The 18,497-nt window shown below is 39.5% G+C and overlaps 2 protein-coding genes across 3 annotated transcripts; one reads left to right on the top strand and one right to left on the bottom strand.

The window, feature by feature from the left end:
• Positions 1-2: 2 nt before the first annotated feature.
• rcl1 (RNA terminal phosphate cyclase-like 1) lies at positions 3-10,682 on the bottom strand. Of its 2 annotated transcripts, none has more exons than XM_080304377.1 (9): positions 10,613-10,682; positions 9,330-9,401; positions 8,447-8,622; positions 7,690-7,764; positions 7,451-7,575; positions 6,816-6,941; positions 6,538-6,694; positions 1,121-1,224; positions 3-171 (listed from the first exon to the last, which is right to left on the bottom strand). In XM_080304377.1, exons 3-9 carry the CDS (start codon positions 8,519-8,521, stop codon positions 18-20), a joined length of 816 nt encoding a protein of 271 aa, XP_080160503.1. In that variant the 5' UTR covers positions 8,522-8,622; positions 9,330-9,401; positions 10,613-10,682; the 3' UTR covers positions 3-17. The 2 variants fall into 2 exon arrangements, with proteins under 2 accessions (XP_080160503.1, XP_026029890.1); XM_026174105.2 differs by lacking the exon at positions 10,613-10,682 and adding an exon at positions 9,771-10,031.
• ak3 (adenylate kinase 3) lies at positions 10,671-17,834 on the top strand. Its single transcript, XM_026174111.2, has 5 exons — positions 10,671-11,012; positions 12,470-12,589; positions 12,815-12,987; positions 15,755-15,873; positions 16,447-17,834. Exons 1-5 carry the CDS (start codon positions 10,865-10,867, stop codon positions 16,556-16,558), a joined length of 672 nt encoding a protein of 223 aa, XP_026029896.1. The 5' UTR covers positions 10,671-10,864; the 3' UTR covers positions 16,559-17,834.
• The last annotated feature ends 663 nt before the right edge of the window (positions 17,835-18,497 follow it).

An 18,497-nucleotide genomic window follows, 5' to 3' on the forward strand; every position in this document is an offset into this window, starting at 1 on the left:
ACTTGTGAAAAAATAATTTATTTCAAGGTTTTGCTAATGTTGCTGTATCCAACGCCTACACAGGTCATCAGGACCTTGTCGCCCCCTTTCCGTTCGTCTTCTAAAGGCTTCTGGACCTCAATCTTGAACATAATCTGGAAGAAATCTCTGATGTGTCGGAGGAATTCGATCCTGTATAGACAGAGAAAGGAGAGTTTCATGTTAATAAAGATCATCAGCCACCACATTTCTCATACATACCAAGTTTTTAAAAGCTAAAAACTTAAAACAGGTCTTTTGTTTTTAAAACCGTAAGACTTGACAGAAATGATCCAAAACTGATTTAGTGTTACCTGAATAACAGGAAGAGTGTATTGTGATGGCACTGCCAATCTTCAGTTATCATAGTACTGTACTTGAGAGGGACACAGCACCGGTACCATGATAACTGAAAATGGACAGTTCATAGTTCGCTCCTCATTCAAGAAGACTGACATCTGGAACAAGGTTAGTGCTCAGCTGTTTTTATACTGCTGTACTTTTATTTTATTTGGGTTGTTTGCAAATAAACACACAAATTATGCATTTAAAATGCAGCACACACAAATGGGTTAGAAGTAGAAGCAGGGTAACAGAAACAAGACTCATTAGACTTTATAATAATTTAATCAATACTGTGAAATATTTTATAAACTACAAAAATGTAGTTTATCAAAACATTATCTTAGGTGCCACCCATTATGAGCCTAATAAAAAAATCCCTCCAAAGCCATGTGAACCTGAACAGTTGAATCTGATTGCACATGTTACTCAAAGCAATCAAATTAAAATTGGGCTCTGAGTAAAGAAACCCTTGTGGTTGCATGCCACCATCAGAGTGCTCTTAGCAGAAACCCTGAATCTTTAGTGGAGTGGGTTAAAGTTCAGTGGAAATAGATTAATTTTGTGTTCATTTAAGAAATGCAGACTTTTTTCCTTCCTCTCTGATGATCCAGCTGTACAGAGTATTATTCAGCTTCTTATTGTGAACTTTGGGATATTGTCATCTGCCAAAAGAGGACTAGTAGAAGAATAATTAAACGTGGGATTGAGTGGGTTCCTCATTTGCCGTCTGTACATTTAACTTTTGAATGGGTCTTACGTGTATGGGGAGAGGGGTCCCAGGAGAACCTTCGACACGTCCTGTTGGCCAAGGGTCATCAAGAGCAGCGCCAAGCTCTGATTGGATGAATCCACGCAGCCACCCTAAAACAGAGAGAGAAAGGAGGGCGGGGGTCGTGTGTCAGCAACTAAAAACTACACTGAAATGCGTCAAGGAGGTGGAAATGTTTAGAGAAATCAACTTCTTGACAGTGGGATTGTACAGTGAAAGCTGTGTAGATTTGTTTGTCTGACTTTTCATTAAAAAAAACTAAACTTTTTTCCTATTAAATATAATTAAGCAGTCTTGAAATAGTTTGGCAAGTTGTCACTAAAGTGTTTCTTCTTCTTTCGTGCTCACATAATGTATTAGTCGACTTTCCAGTCATCTTCCTACCATTTTCCCAAATGACACTAACACTCCCAATTCCATCTACATGTTAAATATTTAGACAGATGATGCACTCTCAATATCCAAGAGAGCACATGCCATTGCTCTAACAGAGCTCAGTGTGCGATTTCCCACTGTGTGCAATGCACAACTGGACACACCCAAGAACATTTTATAGTCTGACCTTTAAAATAGTTGTCCGCTGGTAGTTTGAGTTATTTCTTGACATGCGATATGCAGCATTAACCTGATCCGTTCTAACAACGTACTTGTGTAGCTCAGTCATGCTCAATTATGGCATCATGACAGCTCGTCAGCAGAATTTTGATTCAATTACATAATCATATCATGGAAACCATGGTGACGGTTTCATCATTTATTAGGTGAAACACATTACACTGACTTGTTGTTAGAGGTTTACCGTTGTTAGTCTATGTAACATTTATCCCTGTGCTGTCCGCTCTGATACTGCATCTCATCTTATCCACTCTGCTATTTTACACTTTACTCTTCTCAGAGCTGCTCTGGAACAAACAGGAAAAGAAACCTAAAACTGTTTCTGAACGAACTAAGAAACATGACACAACAGCGCCATTTCTAACCACCAGTTTCAGGCCCTGCCTTCCAGAGACCGTCTCCAGAGGCCATCAGCCAACCACAAGGCCTAATGGAAAAGTCCCTTAATTCCTTTGAATGAAAGTTAATCCCTTTCCCAGCCGCTCAAAAACAGACAGTAAAGCAAATAGTTGAGGGTTAAGCATCACAGATATATTTGACCTGAACCTGTAGATCTATATAACACATATTGATTTAAATTCACTAGAAATGATAGATTAGGTAATACAGAAATATTCTTTTTTTTCACAAGTTGCCCAACAGGTGAGGAACATAGTGTTTCCTAAGCAAGCTTATGAATTCATTAGCATTAAATGAAAATTAATGGACGCTTTCTCCACAAACCTGTTCCATGATCACCAATACAGTTAATCAGTTGGAAAACAATGCAAAAAGCAAAGACAAGTGTGGTGCATCCTGCAAAGTATACAAAAATTAATTCCATGATGAAAAAAAAAAAAGTAAAAATTGAAAGAGTGCACCACTTACGTCAGCTCCTGTGTTGATGCTGCTTCCAAAAACAAAATGTCCATGGAGTAACTGGTTTACAACTAGAAGACCGTACTGATTAACCATAAAACAAACAGAGCCAAACATACAGGGCACCTGCGCCCTTTGATGTGAACTGGGCAAATTTCCTCAGATTTCAAAAACAAAGTATTCCTGCCCCGCAAAATAAAATTAAATCCTTTTAACTCCAGAGTTTTCTTTTTGCTTCTCAGCTCTAGCAATCACTCTGTCCTCCTGCTACAGTTCGGTATAACACATAGCAGTAATTCAAATGATCTACCTGTTCTTCCAGCAGCGGCTAAAGCTTTTAAAAAGCCAAGCAACTTAAAGTAGAAGGCCCCTGTTAACCCACCACCCTCCAAGGAAGCTAACGAGAGATATTAGCTCTGCACTCTGTTGCCTGGAATTAAGAGGATGTAGCCAACAATATTCCCCTTTCAGAGATAATCAGCACTACCCTGATCAGCTAACTTGACTCACATGGCTCCTATGAGAGGCTGGGAGAGGCAGAACCATGTGGAGGCAAACATGATTCACAGACTCTCATTGTACGTATTCTGATGAAATGGCTTTTTCCTGTGTGGCTATGCGACGTGACTGTTTACACACAGCAAACCTTTCACCACCTTTCAACACACAGATAACTAAATGAATAAAACTAATTTTTTAGTTTTATGTGGTCACAACCATCAGGCATTTCTAATCGATTAAATCTGTTCAAACACAGCGTATTCAGCTGACACGTTACCCAATCGGTTCGTGTATTCGAAGAATTAAACAATTTATGAGCGCAGATCCTGTCATTGGACATGAGCTGTAAGTTTGAAAGAAACTGGGGCAATATGTAAATGTACAATTATAAAAAATGCTGATACCTTCCCCAAAGAATCTGCCTCTCTTCCCAGGAAGGTTGTTGCTTGTTTGTCAAATGTGTGACCCACTGCACTCTGGAGCCACAAATACTTATATACTCCGTTGTGATAATGGCCTATTGGACCCCATACTTCACCATTTTTTTTTCTTGTTAATACAGTTTAAAATTGAAGAAATGACTGATTATACAGCATTAAATTATACTTTTTACATATTGAGGGAGCTAATTACTTGATATTAAGGCAGAACCCTTTGAGGCTATTATAGATCTGAATGTACAAACTTAATTTTACCATTTTCTTGGTCTTCGGTCTAGTTTAACTTAAAAATCTAATTTGATTTCATGTCAGATGTCTCTCAAATGGTTTTCCTCAGTTGACACAGGCTGACTTCTCCTCCACAAAAAACACACCATGAAAGTTTTCATGATTACTTTTTTTTTCTTTAAAAACATGATGCCCTAATTAAAAGTAGAAAATGCAGTCAAGTCAAGTGCTCTAAAATCTACCTAAACAAAAGCTGCTCTCTACATTGCGGTCTGTCCACAAACAAGTTTCTTTCAGTTGAAATGCAGGCGAGGTTTATTACCAGGGAATGCGGGTAAACAAGTGCAATGTCATTGTTGCCTAATGTGTGCTGACAGTGTATCTCAGGTATTCCCCAAGAATTCAGGAGTTTTATTTCAGCAGCAGCAGCTTTTCCAACATTGTTTCAAGCCCAAATTTACTTTAAATGATAAGAGAGTCCCCAGCACAGTTATAAAAAAAAAAAAAAAACTAACAAAAAGTGGAATTATGAATGAGTTCAACTTTGTAAATATAATGCTGTAGTCTTCGCAATAGAAAATCTACATCGATAAAACTAGGTGGCATGTGCTCTAAGACTGGCTTATATCTAAAAAGAATAGTGTTGGATTCACAACTGCAACAAATCTATAAATATTCTACAACATTCACTATTCACGATGTCAAGCTTTATTATGTGTACACAAAGACAAACTGGGATATGCACAAGAACACGGTGCACACAGTGCGCGTGTGTGCTGCAACTTTCCCTCTGAGAGGAGTTTTTACAGACTTTACACTGCCTGGTGGGCTGTTTGATGCAAAATTGTCCAAATCCAAATTACTCACACTCTTTCTTCCATTTCATGTTGTCAACATCTGATGTTTCACTGTTAAAGCTCACATATGAGTGTCTCATAAAACTGTGATAGCTCACCACAAACGATGTTAAGAGCTGCTTGTGAGGGAGCAAATGGAAGCACATTTAAATACAGCCGAGCCCTTATGGTAATGTTTCAGTCGACAACTAGCAGACTTGATGAAAACGGGCAGAAATCAGCTTTTCCTGCTTGTGATATGCAAATAAAACAGGATAGGCTTGTTATTTTGAATGGCAGTTGCCTTTAGATCAACTAGTTAATTAAAGCACTTTCAGTTACCTGCATTATTTAGCCTTTTCAGACATTGCCAGATTTAACAGTCTGTTATGCTGACTGTCTGTGTATTTTGCTTTGGCTTCCTGCAAACATGTCCACAGCGTTCATGCAACACATGTCGTAACACAACATTATTTGTGCAATATTGTGAATTGTGTGCGAGTTCCCTACCTTCACACATGTGCCGAAGTCAGAGAAGACTTGCCATTACAGCTTAAGAAGCTTAACAAGCTCTAGTTAAGTATTCAACTGTAGCTTGTAACTGTGGAAGCTTTAAAGTCTGAGCTGAAGTTCAAAATGTAATCTGCTGTGACATCCTGATACAGATCATCTATACGACTGTGAACTATTTATCATCACTAAGCAGTAAACTAGCAGCTGTTTTTTCAAGCACTTAAATGTGCATATCTCTCACTTAAAAATGTGCAAGAAATAAATTGTTGTCTAACGCTGCAGGTAATACATCTAGAATTACCTGGAAGCAGCAAACCTACATCAGCTCCCCTCGAAGTCAAAAACTGCAATATTTACTTAAATCCAGTAAATATTTGTATTTGTTAAATGCTCAAAAAAATATGTTTTTTTATACTTAAGATTAGGGCTGTGCGATATGACCAAAATCTCATATCCCGATATAAGATATTTATCATCCTGACAACGATATAAATCACAATAATGGAATATTTTCTGTAAATTCTGTGAATCTCAGGCAGCTCGACTTACGTGAAGTGTTTCCAGCGGGGTGTCCTTTACCTGGAGTCGAGTGTTTTAACCGATGCATGAAACTATTCATTTTCAGACATAAGTTGTAATGGCCGCCATTTTCTTTCAAAGTTTGAGTCTAACGTTTAGTTTTTTAGCACCTGGCGGCTCTTTTTTGCTTCTCATCCGTAAACTCTCTGCATACTCTTTCACGTGATTCACTTTATTTTGAAAAGTCTCAACAGGATCTTGAGCTTTATTGTGAAAGTGTTACATTAAAAAGAAACAAGCAGACAGCGGGGCCACGCAATGGTTTTACCATCATTGTTGCTAACGACAAGACGTAAAAACAGGCGCTTGTCCCTCCGTAGTGTTGTTATATTAAATATAAGTGAAAGAGAGAACTTTTGGAAATTAATATAGCCACTACAGTGCCCATCAAAAAAATGAAAAAAATATTGCTGTAAACGGTTTATTTTACGTTACCGTGAAACAAACGATAGCGTAATAGGAAACGATAGACGTTTCTATATCGTCATCCGATATATCGTCGTTATATCGAACAGCCCTACTTTAGATGCACCCCCAGGATTGAAGCAGTGATGTTCAAGCTCTGTCCTGTTTGCACAAAGAAATCCTGTTAGCATATCTAACCATTTTTTCAGCCGCAGCTCAGATCAGTCCTTGTTTAATAATATCTTTTTTATTATTATTATTATTATTATTATTATTATTATTATTATTATTATTATTATTATTATTATTCACAGGTTTTACTTTATACACACACACACACACACAATCTGGTGCATGCCTGTTATACTTTTATGTACAGCCAGGCATCAAGAGCCTCTACACAGTATTAAATGTCCATGTGTGCATTTACCCGATATATCTCCTCCAAAAGCAGTTTTGCGCAATTTCTGCCAAGGTCTTCTGGCAGTATGGGGTCTCCCTGCCCCTGTGGCGTGGATAACATCTCTGCACTAAGGAAGTAGCCGTTGAGCGTCTCTGCTACCAGTGTCAGACCAAAGCCTGGAGACCTGGGGGGTTGACCAAGTACAATGATTTAGTCCGTTTCCACAAATAAGGGTTGAGAATTAAAAACACATAGAAAACCCATGTAAAGCTTAGCAGCTTATAAATGTAGGCAAAGATACCCACTTGCCAGAGTTGGCTCCTTTCATGTGGTCAGTATAGATATAGATATCTGGAAGAAACTGGTTGAGGATGCCTCTGGCTGACTCCACAATCCTATTGCCCATCTGAGGAGAAACTCGCACTGAATATCTGTGTTTGAAATGTCAAGGACATGCCATTCAAAAGTGTGTGTTTGTGTTCCCACTTTGTGATGCAGAAATTATATCAAAATCAAGAGGCAACAAGCTAGTATTTAGTAACAAGTTCAAAATCATGATGGCTTCCTGCAACTCATATTACCAGTTATGTGTAAACGTCATCAGCAACATTGTGCTCATTTATAAATAGAAACTGAGCTAAAGTTTAAGCAAATGATTCATGAATTGATTCAACATGAGCTACTCTGGCCTTCTGTTCTGGGTTGTTTTTTTTTTTTATATTAATAACACATCAGTTGTGCCATGTTGATGTAATTGTAACTAGATCGGACTTATAATTGTACAGAACTGATCTCTTTATTATTACAAAAAAAATATGACTCATCAAACTAAAATGAGCACATAAAAATTACCAGGGCTAAAATGTAAAGAGGCGTTTCTGTATTTCGATCACTTTCATTTTGCTTAAGGTGAAATAAAGTGCAAGTCTAAAAAGGATACGCCACTCCCCTGATCCTCTTGATCTTGCCAGGGTCAGTCAGTTGGACGGGTCTGACGGTTTTGCGGACAGGACATGTAAACACTACTTCTCCACCCCCACCAGGCGCCATTCCTCTCTTCACCACCTGAGGGTGTAACACAAGAGACAGATTAAGATATAAGATGACATGCATGGCTACCTTATCCATCCCTGGGTTTGACTGCATCTCTACAAAAACAGAATACCATGAGGTCCTCACCTTGATGTCAAAGCCCTCTCCGTCGATCCCAAACTTCTTCATCACTGGGAGGGCTGTGGACTTCAGCAGATCGACCTGGCAAGGAACAGTGAGATTAAATCCTGACGCACACCCTTGTGCCTGCAGAGAGTTAAAAACTACCTTCCAAAACCCTAGAATAAACCCAGTCTCATCACAACAACAGGCAGACGCTGTTCAGTTTCCATGACAACACCTCTCTCCAATGTCCTCAATTCATACTTCGCAAGGCTTCCTTTTTTGTATGATATGTTGACAATATCTAATTTGAAACAATGCACCTTGAAGAAAAGGGCTGAAGAGAACAATACAGAGACTGGCTTGTGTGCAAAGGATGTGGCAAAAAAAAGGGTGTAAAAGGGGAAACCAGAGAGCAGATGCATGTTACACAACTGCCTCAAGTCAACACATGAGTGTCTAAATTATTACAAAAACATGAACCCCAGTGACATCAACTTCTGAAAATATGTGTACACAAACTGTGCGCACACCAATTCTTAAGTGAAACACTGTTGATCTTAACTGAGGTATAACGTGCTCATCATCAAGTGTGCACTAGAGGGCAGTGTCCATATGGAAATGGGAGGTGTGTACTCCACCACAAAACACGCAGTTCATTTCTTTGCAGATGCACGGCTCAGCTCCACCCAGTGCGATCATGAGGTGGATGAGTTGCAACTAAATCAGCAGAGAAAAATGCAGAACAAAAGTTGGATGGTGAACATATTTATGAGCTTACCGTTGGGTCAGTGAGGTCATTGGTAACTCCCCTCAGAGTGGCCTTCAGAGGGGACTTCATGAAAGGACCCAGCATGAGGAGGGCCTCCAGATAGTACCCAATTGAGCGCTGCGGGTTACAGTCATGTTCTACAGTGCCTCCATACAACAACCCAGGCTGGTAAACTAAAACGGTACCTAAGAAAGACAGTGAATGGCAATATTTGCTAAAGTACAAATTTATACAGCACATTTTATTGCACATAAAGCTAATATACCTAACATATAAACCTCCAGGTTTAAGTCTACAAAGCCTAAAGGAGGCAAAAGTAACAAAGGAAAAAATACAGCTTAACCTACACAGTGAAGCACACACAAATTATTAAGTGTAATCCATTTTACATCCAGATATATGCTGTATTAAAATAACATACAACATACTGTACATATAAAACAAAAGCAATAAATACTTTATTTGGAAAAATACGGAACTACGACGAAATATGCATAAGATTATGCATAAGACTTTTATTAGTTACAAATCAATAATTATGAGTCAATTTAAGACATTATTTAAACCTTGCTACAGGCCCACAACTTCACTATTGGAGCATCCTTACTGCTTAAAGCTTTAAATAATTTCTACCTTTGGATTGCGAGCTTAAAGAGAGGCATAAATGACAAATATTATGGGAGAAGACTGTGTATATTAAATGCAAAAGTTCATCATGGAGTAAAACATAATAAAACAAAAAAATCTTAATTTTGATCATGCGTCAAAGTTGTCGATGAGTTGGTGAAATCTCCCCTCCGTTGCACCTTCACAGTAAACAGTCATTACTGTGCATAAAATACAGTCTGTGACAAAGGCAACACCGAAATCACACCCTCGCTGTAACACTCACCCGTTTGGTTAATCTCTATCGTGGAGCCATTGGTCAACTTGTCCAACAGTCTGATAAAATTGGCCTCAAAATCTGGAGAAGACAGAATTTATATGTAGAGACTGGAAAAAAATGTCACATGGTAATTTATTTTTTAATTTGTCTGGCACTCAAAAACAATCCACCCACAGTGTGAACTTTATTCTGACACACCAAGACACCTCAAACAACTCAAAAAACTGCCAAATCACTGCTTCGACGCCCCTTGACACGCTTATCGAAGACACAACTTCATAAGGCAAATGTACGACCACACTCGTGTCACTATCAAACTACTGTCCCATCATTTTCCCTCCTCTGACGCCCAGCGACTGAACACACTCCCAACTGCGTAACAGCTAGCCAGTTAGCCAGGGAGCTAACTGCGACGCCACATGCGGAGCGAATCTGTTAAAAACTCACCCCTGAGTCCCGGCTCGTCATCTTTAGACCTGATGTTTTTTATCTTAACGCGCTTCCCGCTGAGTGCGGACAAAACCAGACGCTGTCGGAGAAAATTGCAGCCTTCGTAGGTGAGTCCGTGGCTTGCCATGTTATTGTTGTTTGTGCTTGGCGTCAGTAAAATCCACGTGTGTTTGTCCAGGAAGACGTTACTGGGAGGGGGAGATTACGGCAAGACAGTAGGGTCAAAATAATGGTTTCTACGGCTGCGTTGCCACACTACTGTTACTAGATGGCACACTGTAACCACTGACGAACGCTAGGTGGGCGTGGCTAAATGACGCACAAATTAAAGGCACAAATCTCATAAAAAGTGTAAACAAACAGCAAAAATACGAATTTCTGGTTTGGCCTACAGTCTTTCTTTAATAAACAGAAATTAAACAAAATTAAATTACGATAGCATTTTCGAAATTATTTTTCGTTAACAGACAACAAAGTAAGGAAAACAACCAGTCGTACCATTTCTGCTAATATAATTTAATTATTTGAAAAGTCCCACGTTATTTTTTTTAAAGATTAGTGTGAGGAAGCAAACGAGTCGTCGTCCAACCTAGCGTGCCTGGGCTGCCAGCTAGCCAATCCCCTACACAAGGGATCGGCTCATACAGGATTAAACACCGCCACCTTGCCAGCAAGCTATTTATTCGACCAGTAGACAAATTATATAACGTGTTATACAATAAATACATGTCCGGTAAAGCGCAGTGTTTAAATGGGGGGTGGGGGTAAGTTTCTCAGCACGCAGGAGAAAGGAGCTCATTTTGCTCGGTGTCCGTCGTCTGAGGGGTGCATCATCTAACCTCCTCTCTCTGGCTGGCCCTGAGCCCGCTGATTGTAGTTCTCATCATCCTTCTCCTCCTCTTCCTCCTCTTTGTGCAAGCGCTGCGCAACATAAAAAGTCCACCGAGTTCAAACTAGCTGCTTAAGACGCGCCCACTCTTTCTTGCGTTGTGCAGTTTTGCAAGGAGAAGGGAGAGTGGATCTGCTCTGCGTTTCATGAGAAGGGAACACTTGTTGTTACTCGATAAAAGTCAGTTCAAACTCGCTTGGACATGGTGCTGCCAAGAGTTATCCGTGCTGTCATCATGGGACCCCCGGGGTCGGGGAAAGGAACGGTGTCTGGGCGCATTACCAAAACTTTTGGACTGAAGCACATTTCCAGTGGGGACATTTTGAGAGCCAACATAAACGCGCAGACCGGTAAGATAGTTTTAGCTCGAGAGGGAGGACACGCTAAGGCATTGCAAAAGCTTTCAGGAGTTTACGTGTCAAACTGAAAGATTTAACTTAGTATTTATCAAGCTTATTTCGCTTAAAGCCCCAGCTGGTCGTTACGCACAAAGTGCGAACTTAAAAACGAAACAAGGCAGCTTTTCTGCAATATTCTGATAAGAGTCCACGCCTACAACAGTGTGATTTTTATCTGTCTGTGAAATACTAAACATAGGATACAATTTAAACATGTTGTGTCTTCTCTAATCAAGGTCAGCGTTGTCAGGTTTATACTGCAAACATTTGCGCCAGAGTTACCTGGACCTTGGAGGAAGGCCCGCTACTGCTCAATATCACCTTGGATGTGGCTGAGAGCTGTAAAGATAAGATAGCCGTGAACTTTTGCTTCATGAAAGGAGGAGTTACACATTTGAAGGGAAAGAAAAGGTCTGTTTTTACAGCTGCATGAAGAGAATCCCATGTTGGTTGATTTGGAGTGTGCGATGTGTAATCGTGCTTTAACCGTTAGTTATACTGGGAAAGCCTAAAACATACAGAGTGCAGACGTGCAGGCTTAACTTAATTCACTTGAGCATCTGCCAATCAAAGCAGTTTTTATGCAGTGTGACTGCTCGCATTTTTAAAAGTCAGACTTTTTATTTGATCAAGCGATCCCCCAACGCATTCTGCTTCTTCATTAAATCCGCTTAGAATAAAGCACTTTTGGATTTTGGTCATGAGTACTCCATATAAGTGCCGGCTGTAAAATGCATTTCCCAGCTGGCATCGTCTTTTGGCTGTTGCTTGGCAATGCTTTCGTCTGCTGTCCGAACAAGGTTCACTGTGCAGTCCAAAGAAGAAGAAGTACGAGACATTGAGTAGTCGCTGTGCCACAGTGACTTTTGCACTGTTTCTGATTAGCACAGCAGGTCATTTCTGCGAGGCTTGTCAGGAAATTCCTTTCCTCTGATGGACTCTGGCCAATTAAAGTGGAAGTAATAGAAAAAAGGCTTTCGCTTTAACCTCTTCAATTTGTATTATACACTATACCACTTTTTGCATATTAAGTGTAAATATGCTATGGTATTTGCATCATTTTATGTTTTTTACCTTGTAATTCAGCATAGCTTGTCTTTGTACATCTAACATCTGTGTGTCACTGAGTAGCTACACACACTGTTTATAATGATGGAGACACTGCAAACACTGGAAGTGTTAGAATAGCTGAAACATAAAACAGGTTTTCTGGTGTAGATGCATGTTATTAGGCTTCTTTGTCAGGCACATGCAGCCAAATGTTGATGTGGTATCCGTGTTGGCTTTATGAAGTATGGATTAAAAATTGAGGCACGAAGGGAAAATTGTACATTTTCTAACACAAACATTCTTCCTTTCTCTGTCTCATGTGTTGTTTGTTTTTTGTTTTCCTCTCCTGTTTGTTTCAGAGCTGGGGCTGCTAATGAAGTCCTGTATTGATCAGGGTCAGCTGGTACCTGATGACGTCATGTCTCGTCTCATCCTGAATGACCTGAGGGCAATAGATGGCGGCAGCTGGCTGCTCGATGGTAAGTTTTCACAACTTTGCATCAGCACTCGGTTCATCTGGTAAAATGAGTGGTAGGCGATCATATTATCAGCATTTCTAGTTAGGAATTGTTGAATTTGTTCTATAAAAAAATAGATGTAACACTGAAGGAAAGACTTAGACTTTAATTAAATTACTGGCATTGATCGCACCAACCTTGATTCCTTTTTTGCTTTGCCTAGATTTCCTCTGTCTCTTTCACCAGGTTTTCCTCGTACAGTGTCCCAAGCAGAAGCTCTGGATGTTGTCTACACCTTGGACACAGTTATTAACCTCAATGTACCTTTCCAGACCATCAAGCAAAGGTTGACTTCACGTTGGACTCACCTTCCGAGTGGCAGAGTATACAACACAGATTTCAACCCGCCTAAAGTCCCTGTAAATATCCCTTTCCTATCACTCCCTGATTTAGTTTCTATTAGATGTTTTATACCGTATTTAGCCCAGCTTTGCACACATAATTGCAAAAATCTTAAGTTTCAGATAGTCGGACCAATTTAAGTTTTATTATGGTAAATGACCTGTATTTATATAGCGCTTTACTAGTCCCTAAGGACCCCAAAGCGCTTTACATATCCAGTCATCCACCCATTCACACACACATTCACACACTGGTGATGGCAAGCTACATTGTAGCCACAGCCACCCTGGGGCGCACTGACAGAGGCGAGGCTGCCGGACACAGGTGCCACCAGGCCTTCTGACCACCACCAGTAGGCAACGGGTGAAGCGTCTTGCCCAAGGACACAACGACCAAGACTGTCCAAGCCGGGGCTCGAACCGGCAACCTTCCGATTACAAGGCGAACTCCCAACTCTTGAGCCACGATCGCCCCATTATTACTACCGTAATGCAGCATTTCATAAAAATAAACAGACATGGTGTTAGTGATGTCTGGGGCTGTAACTGATAGAACCATGAATTGAACGTCTGCCCATCAGTTTGTGAAACTCAAGCGCACTTGGGTTATGCAGCATGACAATGATTCAAAACGCACCAGCAACTCCACCTGTGAATGTCTATCACTGTACCAAAAAATAAAAGGTTTTGGAGCAGCCCAGTCAAAGTCTAGATTTGAATCCGATTGAGATGTCTTGGCATGACCTTAAACAGGCCATTCATGCCCAAACCCTCCAATGTGACTGAATTAAAGCAATTCTGCTAAGAACAGTGAGCCACAGTGATGTGAAAGACTTGTTACCGGCCATTGTGAAAGCTTGATTGCTGCCAAGTTATTGGGTTTTTGGGGAAGCTTTCACTTTTTCGCACAGGGCCAGGTACGTTTGGATAGCTTTTTTCTTTTCCTTAATGACAGAAGTAATCATTTAAAAACTGCATTTTGTATTTACTCACATTATCTTTGTTTAATATTAAAATTTAGTTGACGATCTGGACCACATAGTGATGCGAACAGGACATGAGGCCATTCAGGTTTCTCAAATTTTCATGAATGTATATATTTGCTCAATAAAGATGTGGAAATTCAGAGTAAAGGATACCAGATTACAGGAAAAACTCCAGTATAAATCTTAGTAAGGTATTTGGCCACCACATGCTACCAGAATGACTTCAGCATGTCTTTGGAAATATGCTGGAAGGATGAATACCAATCTTCCAAGAGATATTCCCTCACTTTGCATATTTGGTAACTCTCCTAAGAGTAATGGTAAACACACTGAGAGCCTTTAATATAATACTTACTCTCTCATGTCAGATTTCCGAGTTTAACTTACTGCCTCAATCAACTGGAATTGCTTGAGGCAGCTAATTCTTTCACCATGTAAATCATTAATTTCTTGCAGAATTGTGGACAGCATGTTTACAGTGCTCCCTCTTGACCTCAGACGTACCCTTCTGGGACTGTGTCTGCTGTCTGAGTAAACTAAAGACACTGTCATATTCCTGGAACTGTCCGAGCCCTTTTTATTACAGTCTACCCTCCTGAAATGTATAACAGGGTGACTGATCCTATAATGGACGCAGCTGGTAAAAGTTGATGTTTAGATGGTGTCATGGAGCAGAGGTGTTGAATATATCTAGAGTCCTCTCAATCCTCCGACGGTCATAAAATATTGTAAAGAGTTTGGAAGTGTAACCGATCAAAAAAAAAGTGTGCTGTTAAAATAAAAACTAATTGCATTAATACACTTTAATCAAAAAAATCATGTTGAAGGTCAAATTGTACAGGTTCATTAGCAACAAATGTCTGTCTGAAATGAGAATGAAATTCAGAAATTCAAGTTCCTAATAGAACATCAACTACTTCTTAACAAATAAACAACATTTATCCAGATAAATGTCAACCTTTCAGTTCCAGAGAAATGTGAGATGAATAGTTTTAGTTCAGTTGAGGATATTTTATATATGTGAAGGGTTGTTTTTGTTTCCTTTTTAGTTCACAGGTAGAAGATGAAGGGTAACTAAACATTAACCTAAGGCAGGAGATTATAAAAAGCCTTGAGAGTTGCAAGAAAAGAGTGTGAGAGAAACGTAACCTTTGTAAGCCCCACAGAAACGGACAGGTTGCATATCTGAGCACGTCAAATGGGTAGATTTGGGGCGCTGGTCAAGTTCACTGGGTAGAGCTGAGACACAGCGTCTGCCTTTCACACTATTATCATTCCTGACTAATAGCTTGTGGTTCACGTTTTTGTAAATCTGTGTTTGTAGTAGAAGTCGCTGTAGCTCAAAGCCTCGCAGTGCTTTCAGCACAGATGCAGACTTGTTTACACTAGCCACCTTCTAGTAATGCTCCCAGATCACTGCAAGGGGGGAAAAAGCATCCTGTGAGGTTTTGGAAAGTAAAGAAGCCAGCCTGCAGCAATCTTTGTAGCTTTCAAATTCTTAAAGTCAGAAATGTGCTTGGCAACATGGGAAATGAACTGAAGGCAGCCCCTTGACACTGATGTCTCTGTCACGTTTCATTCAACACTGATCAAACCCTACAAACGGTTGTGGATTAGTAAGATGATTTCTACTCTGTTCCAACATGTCTCATATTTTTTATGTTCCAACATTTATTGCCTAATATATCTCATTATTAAAGAGCCAGTATGTAAAAGAAGTAACTAAAACCCTCCTTTGCAGCACATAGTAAACATGCACAAAAGATCAGCATTAAGACAGATTTCTTTTATCTCTGCAGGGCTTTGATGATGACACAGGGGAGCCTCTTTTCCAGAGGGACGATGACAAACCAGAGACGGTGACACGGCGATTGAAGTCTTACGAAACCCAGACGGAGCCCGTCTTAGAATACTACAGGTAGAGCACCGCAGATACCTTAAAACTTAGTGCCAGCAGTATATGCAAAAATCTCTCTAATACTCACCAAGGGTCCAGCTAAAAGTCAAAAATATTGAACCATGACCTTTTCATCCCTGCGTATTCTTCAAAGCTGTTTGCATGACTGAAGAAAATGCATAAGAACCACATTCCAGCAGCCCTAGCCAACACTGCATCGCATTTTCTCTTTATTAAATCAGGTGACAGATGTATAAATATTTATCTTGAAAGCTTAAAACACAGGCAGGAAAATTCATGGATCTTATGTTCTGTTTCTGGGCCAGGAAAATGTATGACTGTTTCCTTAAACCACAGAGATGCTTTTATCCAGTGTCCCACTTTCCACTATAACCACATTGCCTAAAAGTCTGTCATTTGCAGGAAGTACAGATAATAACAGACTGAGAATAGAAGAAGATGCAGATTTAATGTTTAAAATAACTTGTTCTGAAGTTTAGGAGCATTGCCAGCTGATTAATAGATGTACATGGATTTCTAAGTTCAAATGCTGTTATTGAAATCTGATTTGTTTTGTTTGTTTTTACCCTCCAGGAGTAAAGGTGTGCTAGAGACCTTCTCTGGGACAGAAACCAATAAGATATGGCCACACGTTGAAGTTTTCCTTCAGAGAAAATTGTCTTCAATCAATCAAAAAGTTGAATAGAAAGCCTGAGAAGAGTTTATCGACAGAAACCACTGTGTGCATTGTCCAGTCAAAATGCCACTTTTGCATTAAACAAAGGGAGTAAAATATTCTGAATGTTTTAAAACAGGGATAACACTCATCTTACGTGTACAGGAGTACACGGCAGTAAAATGGCACTTAATACAAAACATAAGCTTATAGTAGTAATTTTTCCACAATGTTGACATTGGTTTTTGAACGTCTCAGGTTGTGTGCAAAATCTTTTAAACAGTAGTTGTTAGACTTTGCACAGATTGCCTCTTCACTCCATAGTGTGCCTTTTTATGAAGCAAGCAGAAAACTGAGTGACTCCAATATTAAGGTTATTAACAGTAAGTGAAGGCTGCGTTTGCAGAGTATAACAGCTTGACGTGTGCCGGTGAATGCAGCCAGTTTTTAAGGAAAGTGTAAAGTCTTTTCTAATTATAATCATTACTTCCTTTCTTGTTTGATTCTGATGAATAAGAATGGGCACACACTACAAGACTGACTTGTTGTTTTGTTTTTTTTTGGGGGGGGGGGTTAAACATGAGAAATCCCCTAAAAACAATATGGTGGGCTCTTTATGTTTTTGCTTTAGCATTGCTTTTCCAGAACTGCCTTGCTGGGTGTGTTTTCCATGCACTAGGCAGCTACCCCAAAGGGAAATGTGCCACATTCTACAAATTACTGTAAATTCACTTTTGCACTCAAGTGCCTTTTGCTGCTTTTGACAATAAACGAGGTAGTTAAATGAATGTAAATGATTTTGATCGTAGTGGACCAGATTAAATGACCAGATCACATTTCTTATGTTATTTCTTTTTAATTAATCAGAAAAAAGCATTATTGTGGAACAGCCTCTTTAGCTAGTCTTAAGTGATGCTCTTAAATTCTGCCAGCTATTCCTTGTTGTCATTGACTGATATTAGCCATTTAATGTGAATGTGACAACTAAAAATATATAATTATACAGTTTGTACAAGGCTTCTGTGCTGCTTCTGTCTTGTTTGGGAGATGTTGCAGTACTTAAGTATCATCTGCTGTGTTGTTGTTTCTTTTCCCTCTTGTTTTTGCACTCTTTTCTTAAAGTTTCTCCGATATTGTTAAAAGCCACAGAAATGCAAACCTACCTTGAACTGTACTGTACAGATCGATGCAGCAAATGTTTCCTGTGCGTATTCCGAAACACTTGAAGATAATGTTTGAAGGCGTATCTCCTTTCATAGGTGACTCACAACTATGTTTATAAATCATAATAAATGTCTTACCTAGATTCCTGGTCATTTTGGGTTTTTTTTATACATACGTCTATAAGACAACACAAAACACGCCATCAAGCACTGTATGCAGACTTTTTCCAAAAACAGTCCTAAATTCATTGATTAGAACACAAGACTAGTCACTTTTCTCCCTCCTTTCTCAATGATTTCAATGCAAACACAAGTTTATAAATTCCACTGTTTTCATCTCAAAGACATTATTTGTCACTTCCACTTAAGCCTAGTCTGGTGTAAGTGGGATAATATCTAGAATTTGTAAATTATTTTTAATCAAGCTTGCATCAGACTGTAGTCAGAGCTCCGATATGCAACGCTGTCACTAAGTGTTCAGTTTTGGAGCAGCCTATATCTAACTGAGATGCTTTGGCAAGGGTAGTTTTCCCTTTCACGCGTTTTATGATTTCTCCCATTCTTCTACAAGTCTGCCTTTATCGTGTCATTGATCTGTGATGTGCCAGGTGTTCACTTCTGCAGACTAGTTGAATCGCTTGTAAGGTTCTCAGTTTTTCTATTTTCTTGTTTTCGTGTTGATAGGAAGACATTCAATATATAAATGTAAACTTTTCCCAACTCTTCCTGTGACTTCATTTATCTTGTGTCTCATTTTGTAATATTTAAGAAATATTCTCCAAGCTGCAAGTTCATTTTAAAGCTTC

This window comes from Astatotilapia calliptera, chromosome 7 (genome assembly GCF_964374335.1).
Source record: "Astatotilapia calliptera chromosome 7, fAstCal68.1, whole genome shotgun sequence".
Taxonomy (NCBI): Eukaryota; Metazoa; Chordata; class Actinopteri; order Cichliformes; family Cichlidae; genus Astatotilapia; species Astatotilapia calliptera.

Excerpts from the sequence above, each read along its gene's own strand:
- ak3 (XM_026174111.2), top strand. The coding sequence starts at position 10,865 with ATGGTGCTGCCAAGAGTTATCCGTGCTGTCATCATGGGACCCCCGGGG. Across the intron at positions 12,590-12,814 it reads CGGCAGCTGGCTGCTCGATG|GTTTTCCTCGTACAGTGTCC; the intron begins GTAAGTTTTCAC and ends CTCTTTCACCAG. Across the intron at positions 12,988-15,754 it reads TCAACCCGCCTAAAGTCCCT|GGCTTTGATGATGACACAGG; the intron begins GTAAATATCCCT and ends TTATCTCTGCAG.
- rcl1 (XM_026174105.2), bottom strand. The coding sequence starts at position 9,900 with ATGGCAAGCCACGGACTCACCTACGAAGGCTGCAATTTTCTCCGACAG. Across the intron at positions 9,402-9,770 it reads TGACGAGCCGGGACTCAGGG|ATTTTGAGGCCAATTTTATC; the intron begins GTGAGTTTTTAA and ends TGTCTTCTCCAG. Across the intron at positions 1,225-6,537 it reads TTTTGGAGGAGATATATCGG|GGTGGCTGCGTGGATTCATC; the intron begins GTAAATGCACAC and ends TCTCTGTTTTAG.